Source organism: Dendrobium catenatum, unplaced genomic scaffold (assembly GCF_001605985.2).
Source record: "Dendrobium catenatum unplaced genomic scaffold, ASM160598v2 fragScaff_scaffold_231, whole genome shotgun sequence".
NCBI classification, from domain to species: domain Eukaryota; kingdom Viridiplantae; phylum Streptophyta; class Magnoliopsida; order Asparagales; family Orchidaceae; genus Dendrobium; species Dendrobium catenatum.
Genome location: NW_021318693.1, coordinates 8,842,141 through 8,855,213, shown reverse-complemented (window position 1 = coordinate 8,855,213; position 13,073 = coordinate 8,842,141). Strand labels below are relative to the sequence as shown.

The window sequence follows — 13,073 nt, the reverse complement described above, 5'->3', positions numbered from 1 at the left end:
AGCTGGATCCGCCCCTGTGGGATCGTGTGTTGATTCCATGTGCCATGCAAAAAATATTGAGAATATCGACATTTGCTAACCAGTAAGTGATTTTAGGATAAATATTGAAGCATTTTTGCATTCCATCTAATCATTAAATTTGTAAGTATACTTCACATGAAGAAACTTAATAATAGTTAAAAGTAGGGATAAAATTATACCAAGATATCCTTACATGATGTCTCCAGATGCGAAAACAAAGTGCTCAAATTTGGGAAATAATTCAGAAATTTAGAACGCATCTAAACAGAAACAGAAAGCAATACCATAAATCAATGATTTTTTAACAAAATATTTAAATATGTTCTAATTTTGAGGTTTTTACCGATAACTTTTTTAATTATTTTATCTTTTTCTTTTTGACATAAGGGATAAACTACATGAAGCTATTTACTATTTTCCAAACCTGAAGGTAATCATCTAAATCGTTACTCTATCAATACCCTAGTAGTTTCCAACTTCATTTCTTCATAGTCATCGGCATCATAAATGTAAATAAGCACGTACCCCAGTTTTTTTTTAAAAAAAGATGAACTTATTTATACAATACTGACAAATATGGAGCGAAAAGTGTGAAAAAATAAATACTCACCATCATCTTCCAGGCAATGTAGCCAACCGCCCCGCCTCTTCCATTTTCTCCGCCATCCTTAGACCCAAAAACCCCAACTACCCCTCTTCCCATGACATTCTTCACAAACACCACGGCCTCCTCCTTCTTCCCCCTGTCCCAGTACAAAGACACAACCTTTTCCAGCATGCTGAACCCAGGCTCCAATCCAACGCAATCCATTTCGTTTAATAGACCCACCACATCGTCCACCTCATGCTCTCCAAAAATAATACGTTGGATCCACCCGCAGGCTATCGATACCATCAACTCCATCGTCTCCCCATCAACGCGGTTCTCTCTCCGCAACCAGTCGAAAACCTCGAGTGCACAGTACGAGTCCCTCCCCTCCTGTGCGAAGTAGACAAGCACCAGCTGAAGCTCCCGGGCAGAGAGCCGGTCCGTCATTTCCGCGAGGACGTCCGAAGGGTCGCGCACCATCCGCTCAAGTTCCTCGATCGCCTCAAGAAAGCTTTCCCCCACCAAACCTTCCTCGTCGCTCGTCAACAGTCGACTAAACCGGTCGGATGCCAGCGGTTTCCTCCGGAGGGGCCGAACAGAGAAGCACTGATTTCGGTTGAATCTAGGGTTTCTAAGGTTATTACGATTAAGGAGATCAGATAAGGATTTGGGATGAAGAAGTGGCCTATAGTGAGAGGAGGGGAGCCGGACGGAGTATCCGCCGGCGGGCGAACGGAGAGCCATTAGCGAGCGCGCTTGCTGGGAATATCGAAGCTCTAAATTCTAATCTACCATTTCGATAGGGACAAGATCAGTGTTTTGAGAGAAGTGAGTGAGGTAGAGCACCGCGACGCTGGAGAGCCATTTAGCTCCTTTCAAGTCAATTTTTTAGTCGGTGGAGTTCTCTGCTCCTTGTCTTCGTTCTTGAGCGAGAGAAACGGAAACGTATAAAGTAATGGGAGACGGAAAAAATATTAGGTGTGGACATCTGCTTAGGAACTTTTATTTGGTCCGGTGAACGTACGTAGATGAACGTCCGGTCGGCACTAAATTACCGTTAAAAAATTCGGTATTTGCTCGGTACAACTAGGTATTATTTGATAATAATGATGAATACCGCTCTTTGAAGACCAATACCGAGTTATACCGAGCTAATCAATACCGAGTTATACCGAGCAATACCGAGTTGTACCGAGTTTTTTCTAGGAAAAACTCGGTACAACTTTCGTATAACTCGGTATTGCTCGGTATAGCGCGGTATAATTCGGTATTGGGTCTTCACGTGATGGTATTCCTCGTTATTGTCTGGTATTGCTCGGTATTTGCTCGGTATTTCTCGTTTTTTGGCGCGATTTGGCCTCTGATCGGACGTTCCTCTACGTCCTGTCGGAGGACGTAATAAATAGGGTTTCAATCTTTGTCTGTTGACTACAAAAATTTGAAAAGTTTTATGATCATTTTTACAACAGTGAATGGTAGTGATCACTTGGACTTCAATTTTCCTGAAAGTAATTTCATTTTAGAATTGCATAGAAAAAACTTTTTATCCACGCTCAAATTCATTCATAATAAGCGTATGATCATGCCACATCTTTATTAGGAGACATTCTAAGATGATGGATGGATTCAATCAAGCCAGGAAGGTAGCTGAGGTGGAAGGCCTCCTAGAACGTTCCTGAGTTTAATCCAAGTGCCAACTGGGCTTATAAAGGAAGATCGGGTTATGCAACGTATGTGTATTTAAGTTCTTTGGGTGACATTGAGCTAGCTTAAAGTGTTGACTCAGACCAACTTAAGTGCTGGGCTGACCAAGATAGATGTAATAGACCATGAGAAATACAATGACAATGTTTGTCACAACCCAACCTGACTTGGACCGGTTCTATAATGTTTAGCTGTGATAGACAAATCCCAAGATCAAGTTTTGAAAATTTTTTTTTTTCTAGATTTTTTTGCCAATATTCAATGGAATAAACTAAAGATTACTGAGCAACTAAAATATCCAAATATTCTTTTATCAAATATTTTGTTGAATCTTTAAAAGCAATTAAATGCAATTTAAATAAATCACAAAACTGGAAAATATAATAAATGTATAATGGCTATTCTCAAATTTAAATAATAGTACGGAATAAATAAATAAATTGAAATTCATATCATAGAGCAGTTTATATCATATTTTTCAGACCTAGGCATAATCTCATAGTATTATAACCCCTTATGACTCCCTTTTCATTTATGCTTATAGCACTAGAATATATCACATATTTCTATCTCAAACAGAATCTCAAAGGTTTCTGGCCCTTTATAGATCCCAATAATTCTCTGACATAAACATAATCTTAGAGAATTCTAGCCCATTATGGCTCTCAATAGATATAACTTAATCAATCACATATGCACATATATCATCACATCATAATAATTAAAGAATTATTGTGCATGTATCAAAATTTCACACTGTTGTATAATAATAGACAACAGAAAATCTAACTAGACAAAAATGCACAATTTCAAAAAATAACCAAATTATCAATCATCGTGTAAAACGATGTTTTAAGACTTTATTGTACTACAACTATTTTTCAGCATTCAGATAATTTTCTATTAAATAAAAATCCTGCAAATTTCAAAACTCCCATTGTAAAATTTCTAAAAAATATTTAAATTGTACATAATTGTAATCTCTATAACATATTAAAAGTTACGCGATAAAAGTTTTACCTGTGCAAAGTTATCATCGTTTTTAACTAACATATACAAAATTTTAATCGAAATATTCACTAAAAAGTATACATTTTTAAAAATTGAGATAGACATAATGTGTTATATCTTAAGAAGAACAAATTTTTCAACTAGGCCGACAGATAAAAATAGATCGAAGTCGCCCAAAATTAGAGTTTTCTCTTTCTCACTCTTCCTTTTTTTCTCTAAATCCCTTAGCCGTTCTCTGTTACGTGTTTTGCTAATTATTATCTACTTTAGGTTAATAAAAAAATCTTGAAAGTTTAAGGCTTTCATAATGTTTGTTTGGATTGGTTTAGTTTATGCTTGGATTTGGCTCAATGCTTGGCTATTTTGACCACTTGGGTCAAACCAAGTGGCTGACCCAAGTGAGCCTAAGGCTTGGGCCACCTAAGGCTGGATCCTATGGATTCTATGAACAACCATATAGGTTTGTATGAACTTAATCAAGCTTTGGTCAATGAATATGCAAAAGATTTTAAAGTGTGCAAGCTTGATCAACTTTGGTTGACTTGGTCAGCCATGTTGACCCAAAGGTTGGGATTAGATCCATTACATTCCAAATAAAGTTTTGAGTTTATTAGTGGTGATTCCAAGGCTTGGCATGGTCTATATGCATGAAATACATGTTAAAATCCTTGAGGGTACATTTGGTCAACCTAGGTTGACTTGGTCAATTAGGTTAACCAATGGGCTAGAGTTAGGTTCAAACCATTCCAAGTGATGTATTGAACACGTTGGAGAAGGTTCCATGCAATGGCAAAGCTCAAATGCATCAGATGTACTTTTAGGATTTAATGGTTTCATATGGTCAATCTAGGTTGACTTAGTTAACCAAGGTTAATCATAAATTGGGTTTTAGTTTAATGCATGCCAAATGATATTTTGAACATATTTGTGAAAGGTTTCATGACCTAATTTGATTGAGCCATGTTTAAGTTTTAAGAAAATTCAATTTCCAAAGTTTTAGTGTTTTATGGTCAATCATGGTCAACCAAGGTTCAATGTTTTCTCAATGCATTACCTTTAGGTCAAATGATGATGCTCAATGGAATTGGTGAAGCTTATAAGGTCAAATTTCACAATATGGTATGTTCAGTGGCATAAGCTATAAATATTTGAAGGTTTTATAGTTTATGAAAATGCTTTCATTTTGTGGAGTTAAAGGTCTTGAAATGCCTTCAAATTTATGCAGTTGACCCTAGGGATATGCCTAATCAATATGCAAGTGATAGATTAGGAATCCAATATCATTTGATTTAGTTTTAAAGTAACCAAAATTTCTCCAAAAATATGTTATGGATCAAGGAGTTTTGGGTTTGGATTTGACACTAAATTTTGGAGTTTTGAGTTTACAATGATTTTAGTCACTGGATTGGGTTTCAATTTGATTCAAACAATGGCTTGGGAAGATTTAGGGTTTTTAAATATTTAAATTATTGGAAATCATGAAGGATTATTAATAATTAAATGAGTGATCAGCTAATTATCATTGGCAATCAATTGATAGATTTAGGGCATGATTTTGATTTAGGTTTTGAATTGATTAATGAAGATTAGCGATTGAGTACATTTTAGTTTTATAATTATCATATCACTGAAAATCGTTTGGTGATTGTCAAGTGATAGATCAAATGATCAAATGACAGTCAAGTGTGATTGTCAAGTGATGATTTATGTATGTCAATGATCAAGGTACTATGATAATGCACAGTATGGAGTTTGATTTAGAGTTTGAAATATAATTTAATGATTGATGTATGGAGATTGAATTTTGATTTAGATAATTAACCTCATCTAAAAAGGAGATAAATAATCACATCTTTTAACATATTCATTTACATCCTTAAATATGATAAGACAATAAAATTTATATTGAAGGATCTTAAAAGTAGTTCTAAACCCTCCAAAATGTCCTCCAAATAGGGAGTCGTGACATTCCTAATAATTGGTTAAATCTCATTTTTAGGGACACTTAGCCGAATAATTTGATCATTATATTCCTAAATAAGTAAGGCTCATCCCAAAAATAGAATATGATATCATAAACAAATTTATGTCTTTGGGTAAAAGACATTACTATAAATAACACCACCAATAATATCGTTTATAATATCAATATATGAAGGTGTACCATATGAATGCAAAGCAAATAAATGCTCTTCTGGAATGAATTCATTAATGTCGCACTTATTACATTCAGGGTCTTCCAACTCTAACCAAGATAAATAATTAGCCACCTAGTTTTTAGTTCCCTTCTTGTCTAAAATTTCTACATCAAATTCTTGAAACAAAAGAATCCATATTTATAACTCCTAATGCCCAACACCATAATGGAATGTGTATATAACACCAGAATAAAGTGTGCATATAGCACCATAATACATTTAGCACCATAAAAGAACTTCCTCCACACACACCGGATTTCCTTAGAATCACATATTTCAATCAATAAAGATATAATTCATTGCATTGCAATAAAAGAAATATAAAAAAAATCATTTCATAATTTAACATAATGTTTTAATGGTAGATAATGAAATACACTATTGAGAAGAAAATATGCTTTTTTTTAAATATAACCAAATTACCATAGATTGTTCATAATATTATTTCAAAGCTTTAATTTACTAGAACATTATGTTTGAGAAGCAAAATTATTTTTTAATTTTCCAAAAACCTTACATTTTCCAAGTTAAGCAATGAAAATTTCTGAGAAAAATAACTAAATGTTTAGAACTGTTGTATCTATAATATATTTATTTTTTATTTTTTATTTTTTATTTTTTTTATCAATGTTTGGATGATGATGATGGCAAAAATTAAAGATTTGGTTTCAAAACTACCTGAGCTAACTCTTTCACTTGATTCAAATAGTTGTATCTATAATATATAATAAGTTATGTAGTAAAAGTTTAGGTGTTAAATTATCCACACTTTCGCTAGCAAAATTATAAATGAAATAAAAAAAATTATTGGTATTTCATTGTTTTTTTTTAACTAAGATAGGCAAAGTGTAACCAATCTTGATCTAGATAATTTTCCGGAACTAGGCCACCAGCTAATAATGAATCAGAGTCGGCCAAAATTGGCTTTCTCTCTCTAGGATTCTTCCTCCTTCTCCTCCTCTCTCTCTTTAGCTGACTGCTTCTTAGAGAAGAAATGAGAATGATTTAGTGGATAATGATATTTTTTTTATATAAAATTTTGGCCAAGCACCGCGGAGCACTACCCAATAATGCACGTTGTAGTGCTCCCTCTGGGAGCCCATGGTGCCACATCACAACCCCAGAGTCACCACATAAATTAATTTGTAAAGTTATAGACCCTAGACACATGGCACCCCAGTGAAAAAATTTTTAGATTACACAAACATGCACATAGACCCTTTAGGACCCCCTCCAGAGTAGATTATAACATTCACACGCAAGAGAGTTCAAATGAAGGATTCAATAATTACCTCTTTCAAATGAGGTTAGGATAGATACAAGTAGGTGTTACATGCATAACAATCTATATATTATTCATTAACTTTAGAAAATCATAATTATCATTTTACCAAGAGAAGTTCAATAATATTGAAGTCAAAATGTTCATAAAAATTATATCTATCATATATGAAAAGTTACATGATAAAAGTCTTATAAATCAGGAGAGAAAGCTTTTTTTATTAATTTTTGAAAGATTAAAATCATATAATACAAAAAACAATGAAACAAATATAAGATTTGGTTTACTTACAAAGATCAAAAGAAATCTTGTAACATATCCAACGAATAAGAATGCCCCAAATCGCTTTCTATATATTCTCTCTCTTGTCTCTCCCCTTTCCCTCTCTTCTTCCTTTCCTAACGAGTTAAATGAAAGGAGGAGGTAATGGTGTTAAGTGATATATATATATATATAAAATGTAACACAATAGAATTTAATGTACATTAGATACATAAATGAATAAAAAAGTAATTACAAAGCATCATTTATAGAACTAAATGAACAGATTAAAAGATCAATTAAATGAATATCATCTATAGTTGAGTAATTTAATCTTTTTTTATATCTACTTATGGACTTATCCATTGATTAAACTTTCTCGTTCTATTTGGCTCTAATAGGGTTTCTTGCACACTACAGGAAAATCTTCTATTACTGTCGAACTTTTTGACGGATTGACAAGCACGGGAAAAAGCGGCGAACTAACTGACAAATATTTCGTTGGTAACGTTACAGTGAAATTTCTGGTGGTTAGTCCATCGGCTAATTCACAGGTATATATAATATTCCAGTGCATTTTTCGTCGAAAATTACCTACGAAGTCACCGGAGTAAATTACTCCGACTTATTTATACTCGTCAAAAATGTTACCGATGGAAAATATGTCCGAAAATCCGAGAGTGAAGGCCCTATTTTGCCCACTTTGTTGTCTTTCTTCTCATTTTATTTCCTCTTCATTTCGGTTCGCTCCACTCACGTCAGAGGCTTGAGCCGAACGTCGTCTCCTTCAAGACCAGACAGTTGCCGACGTTCGCCGCCAACTTGCCAATATTTGTCGCCATCCTTGTCGACGTTCGCCACCTCCTTTGCTGACGTTCGCTGCCAGATTTGTTGGAAATAAGCCGCAAGTTTTTTCATTTGTCATGGATGTTCTCAATAGACATTTACAAGAGATTGTAGCATGGTGTATGCATTCTGTTGATGATATTCTTCTTGTTGATGAGTTTAGATAGGGAGTTGATGTGTATATTTTTAGTTGATATTAGAATGCTATTGTGGAATGAGATTACAGAGAGTGAGAGTAAGAGATTTGTATATTATTAGTTGTGATTATAATGTCGGAGATTAGAATACTCTTATGAAATTTACTCTTGTAGATAAGATAGGAATTGAGCATATACGTGAAAATATTGGAGAATTTGTTATGGAAGATAAGATTATAGAGAGTAAGATATTTTATTTAGATGGTTTGAAGAGATTATAATGCTCATGAGTGGCTATATTTACTCTTAGAGACAAGATACAAAATGAGCATATATGTGAAAATGTTGGAGAAGCTCTTATGGAAGACAGGATTAGAAATCAAGAGATTTTCCTTAGATGGTATTGTCACGCAAACTATGTTTTCACACGTTAAGAAAATTGGTAAATCTACTGGGAATATCTTCAACAAAAACTATGTTTTCACATAGGTACCCCCTTGAAGACCTATACACGTCTCTCTTAGCATGGTAGGATTGAAGACCACGGCCGCAGTGTCACCCATCACTAATCATACACGTCTTTCTTGACGTGGCAAGCAGGCTAAGACTCTTTGTATTTTTCCTAAATGGGGAGACACTGGGAGGTTGCCATATTTTTTTTGATAGGGGATCTATGTGAAATAACACTATTTGATTTATAAACAAAATTAAAATTTATTTATTTTTCTTCATTAGATATTACAAAAATATATAATATATTCATATTATATGTAGGCTATATTATGGATATCAAAAATCAAAGAAGTTGGATGTATAACTGATTGAAATAAAGACGAAAAACATTAACAAATGAGTTCATTAAAAGGGTGATTTTTTATTCTGACACCTTCTCAACTGCCTAGCTTCATCTCAAATAAAATTTTTTTATATTCTATACATAAAAATTAAGTGCACCTAAGCCCAGATGATGTTACTTTTGATCTATACCGTAAAAGGTTAATGCCAAAATATTTGTATTGGACTTCTCATGATAAGAATGAGCCATATTTTGATTGACCCATATATAAGTTCTAATATAGCTGAGGAAGAAAATATCTGACCAGATCTTGAGGACTTAGTTCATAATGCAACTGGAGTATAATTTGAATAATATATAAAAGAGTTGCTTAATAATGAGGAACAAAATTTTTATGATTTATTGCATGCTTCCTACTAATCAATATAGAGGAAGTTCACCACTCACTCAGAGTTATTCGTTCTTATAAAAACAGAATATAATATCCCATAAATGTTTTAATCAATTCATTGACCTGTATAAGGAAACTAACTCGCCAAATAACATAATTCTTATAGATTTATATCAAACTAAGAAGTTTATTTTCAAACTTGGTTCTACATACAAAAAAAAGATTGTTGTATCAATGGATGTATGTTATACTATAAAGATGTTGTGTAGTTTTTTTTGGATATCCTTATTTATTTTTGGACGTACATATGTACTTATTTATTTTCTGCACACACACACACACACACGCGCACACACACACACACACACACACACACATATATATATATATATATATATATATAGACATTTGTGCAGTTTTGGACATTTAGTTGATGATATTCTTCTTATTTTTGTTTATGTTTATGTTTATATATTTATATTCAATCTTTAGTGATATTTTTTATTAGAGGGTTATGCTTGAAAGTATATAGTATTGAAACTTTTGTATGCACGTTGTATTGTAGAAAATAGTTTTCGAAGATAGAAGGCTATTTTTTTTATTTATGCTATATGTTTCTAGCGGATTATCTGCCAAAAATCTTCCAACAAGTATGATACGACAAAATGTATTTGGTATTTTTGGCAGATAATCTACCTTTTTATCCATCAATAATAGTCCAACGAAATAAACGGCAGATAATTCGTCAGAAATTTCGGCGCACAATTTTTGCCAGAAATACTAGCATAATAAATGTTAGAATTTGCTTAAAGAAAATGACATGCAATTTTCATTTTTTCTCTGGAATTGTGTCGAAAACTCTGCCAAAAAAATTTTCGATGGAAACATTTCACTGATAAGGATTTTCCAACACATGAATTACCTTCATATGGATTTTCATCAAAAATTCACCAAAAAGCTAAATTTCTATCAGATTTTCCTTATTATCGGTGGATTTCGTTCGTCTATAACAAGCCAATTTCTTGTAGTGGTAGTTCTTAGGTGACTGGGGGTTTTCCCTCTTCTTCCCATAGGGGGTTAGTGCTTCTGGTTTCTTTCACCATCAGGAGATGGCTCTTGATGATGGGTTTCCATGCTTAGTTCTTCTTCTTGTATGGGTATATCAACCGTGATGATTTTGGATCCAAAGGATTGGAAGGGGCTCTTGGTGTATCGTCGTTCTTCTCTCAAAGATTTTTTTTGTTTCTTTTGTTCCTCCGAAAGACAACTTTGCTTCATTATTTGATGAAGATGTTTTGGCTGCTTCCAAACCTTGGAGGCTAACATTGGTCAATTATTCTCTAGGTAAGAGGCTTTTTGACAAAGCTTTGCATTCGGCTATGCTAAAATCTTGGAAGTTAAAAGGTATGATCACTCTGCTTTTCTTGAGTGAGGGGGATTTTTCTTGATTAAGTTTTCTTTTCCTAATGATTTTGAATAAGTTTGGGGGGGGGCATGATTTTTCAATGACGGTCGCCCTTATTTCATCCCAAATGTGAGGAATTGGACTCAATATCTCTTTGGATTAAAATTTTGGACCTCCCTTTGATCTATTGGAGGTTAGAGGGATTTCAAAAAAAGATAGTTTGGTTGGTGTCCAATTTGTTGTTGATTCTCTTACGACAGACCAAATGGATCTTACGTTTTCTTGTATTTGTGTTTTGGTTAATAAAGAGTCTTCGCTTCCAAAGGAAATTAATGTTTTTATTGCTGGCAAGATTTTTTCTTTAAAGGTTGTCTATGATTTGAAACATGTTCCTTATTTGGGTTTTGGTTTGAATGTGAATCCTCTTTCTCTTTGTCCTACTAATCCTCAATCAAATACTTCTTTGTTAGAACCTTTGAGGGGTAGAAGTAAAAGTAGGAATGCTAGGTTGGCACTTTTCAGCCCTTCTAGGTTTTTTGCTTTTAACATTTATAATCCTCCTAGGTCTTTTGCTACTAATATTTTCAATCAAGATCTTCTTTCCTCATCTTCTGATAAAAATGTTTTAAATGGTACTGAAGTTCTCCATGTGGCTAATCTTACATATGATTCTTCTTTGGGAGTGAAAACTATTATTCCTAATTTGAATTCACCTTCTAAGGATTTATCCTCTATTAAATATATTTCTCATAATGATCTTCAAATTATATCTTCTATTAAAGATACTTTTAGGTCTCCATTAAAAACCATTATTCAAAATAAATTTTAGTTGCTAGAAATGGTGGAAATAACTTCCCTTGAGAATTCTAAGAATTCTCAGAATCAATGTGTTGAATTTAAGAACTCTTAGAATTCTACTATTAATTCTCCTTATTCTCATCTTCTCCTATTATAAATTTGTTTTTTTATTATGTATTAAAGTTTCCCTTTATGGTTGGAGAGCCTACAAGAGGCAAGAATGCCATGAATGCATTAAATTCTTCTCTTAAGACTTAATGTTTTTTCCTAATATTACCGCATGGAATGTTTGAGGGTTTAATAGTTCGGAAAAAGTTAATTCTTGCAATGATTTTTTTTTTCACTATTTTAATGTGGAATTGCTTTATTTTTTTAAACCAAAATGAATTTTGATACGGTTAAAGACCCTTGATTTTCTGCTAAGTATAGTGTCTTTCAAAAGGAAGCAAGTTGTAAAAGTTTAATTTCTCTGATCCTAGGAAGATTTTGCTAAAATGGAATGCTTCTTGTGTTTCTTTTACTCCCTTTTATACTTCTACCCAACTTATTCGTAGTTCTTTAATGGTTAGCCCTTCTTCTTCCTTCCTTATTATTGCTATTTATGCTTCTAATTCTCATGTTGAGAAACTTAGCTTGTGGAATGATATTCTTATTATCTACTGACATTATATCTCCTTGGGTGATGTTGGTAGACTTCAATTACTGTAGATATTCTAATGAAAAATCTAGAGGGAATATAATTCCAAATAATAACTTATGGGACTTTAATAATCTTATTTTTAATATAGAAGTACAAGATCTTTCCTCTGTTGGATATTTTTACACCTGGTTTAATCAAAGGAGTGATTACCCTATTCATATTAAATTGAATATTTTTTTAGTGAATAATTCTTGGATGGATTCTTTTCCTTCCTCTTTTTATTGTGAGGAAAAGCCTAGATGCTCGAATCACTCTCCTCTTCAGGATTATAATAATTAGATTCCTTCTCTTAGGTATAGATTCCTTTTTAAAATTTTTTGGTGTGAAAAACTTGATTTTTGGGATTGACTTATTGATGTTTAGGTTGTTAATCATATTTGTTGTCCAATTAATGATCTTTACTTTAGGTTGCATATGCTTTAATATAAAATTAAAGCTCGACCTTGGGTCTCTTCCAAGATTATCGTTTCCTTTATTGATTCTCTTCATCAGAAGTAAGTCTTCTTTTACAAAAAGATCCAATTTAACCCTCTTGATCAGCAGCTAAATGAATTCTTAAAAGGGTGAATTCTATTCTCATAGTATGTCTTTATGTGCTTCTTAGATTATACAGAGGTCAAAGGCTAAATGGCTCTCTTGTGGAGAAGATTACTTATGTTTTCTTTATTCCAAAATTTGTGCAAGGCATAATAGGAGTAGTATTAAGGTTATTTCTACTTCCGATGGACTAGTTTTCAATCTTAAAGATATTTTTGTTGCTTTTAATCAGAACTTTAAAAAGCTTTTTAACTCCCCTAAGCCTTTTTTTTTATTATCTTATAACTCTATTTCTATTGGTAGAATTATTCCTAAGAAACTTCTACCATCTTTAATGGCTCCCATTACTTTTGAGGAGATAAAAAAGTAGTTTTTTCTTCACCATCTTCTTCTACTC

At 33.0% G+C, this 13,073-nt stretch overlaps 1 protein-coding gene across 1 annotated transcript in view; it reads right to left on the bottom strand.

Moving 5' to 3' along the window:
- LOC110108742 (pentatricopeptide repeat-containing protein At2g30100, chloroplastic) overlaps positions 1-1,528 on the bottom strand; it is a 29,558-nt gene extending 28,030 nt beyond the window's left edge. Inside the window, exon 1 of the mRNA XM_020839507.2 lies at positions 632-1,528. Within this exon, the coding sequence (XP_020695166.1) occupies positions 632-1,354 (723 nt within the window). The 5' untranslated portion in view covers positions 1,355-1,528. The remainder of the gene's footprint in view (positions 1-631) is intronic.
- Positions 1,529-13,073: the final 11,545 nt, after the last annotated feature.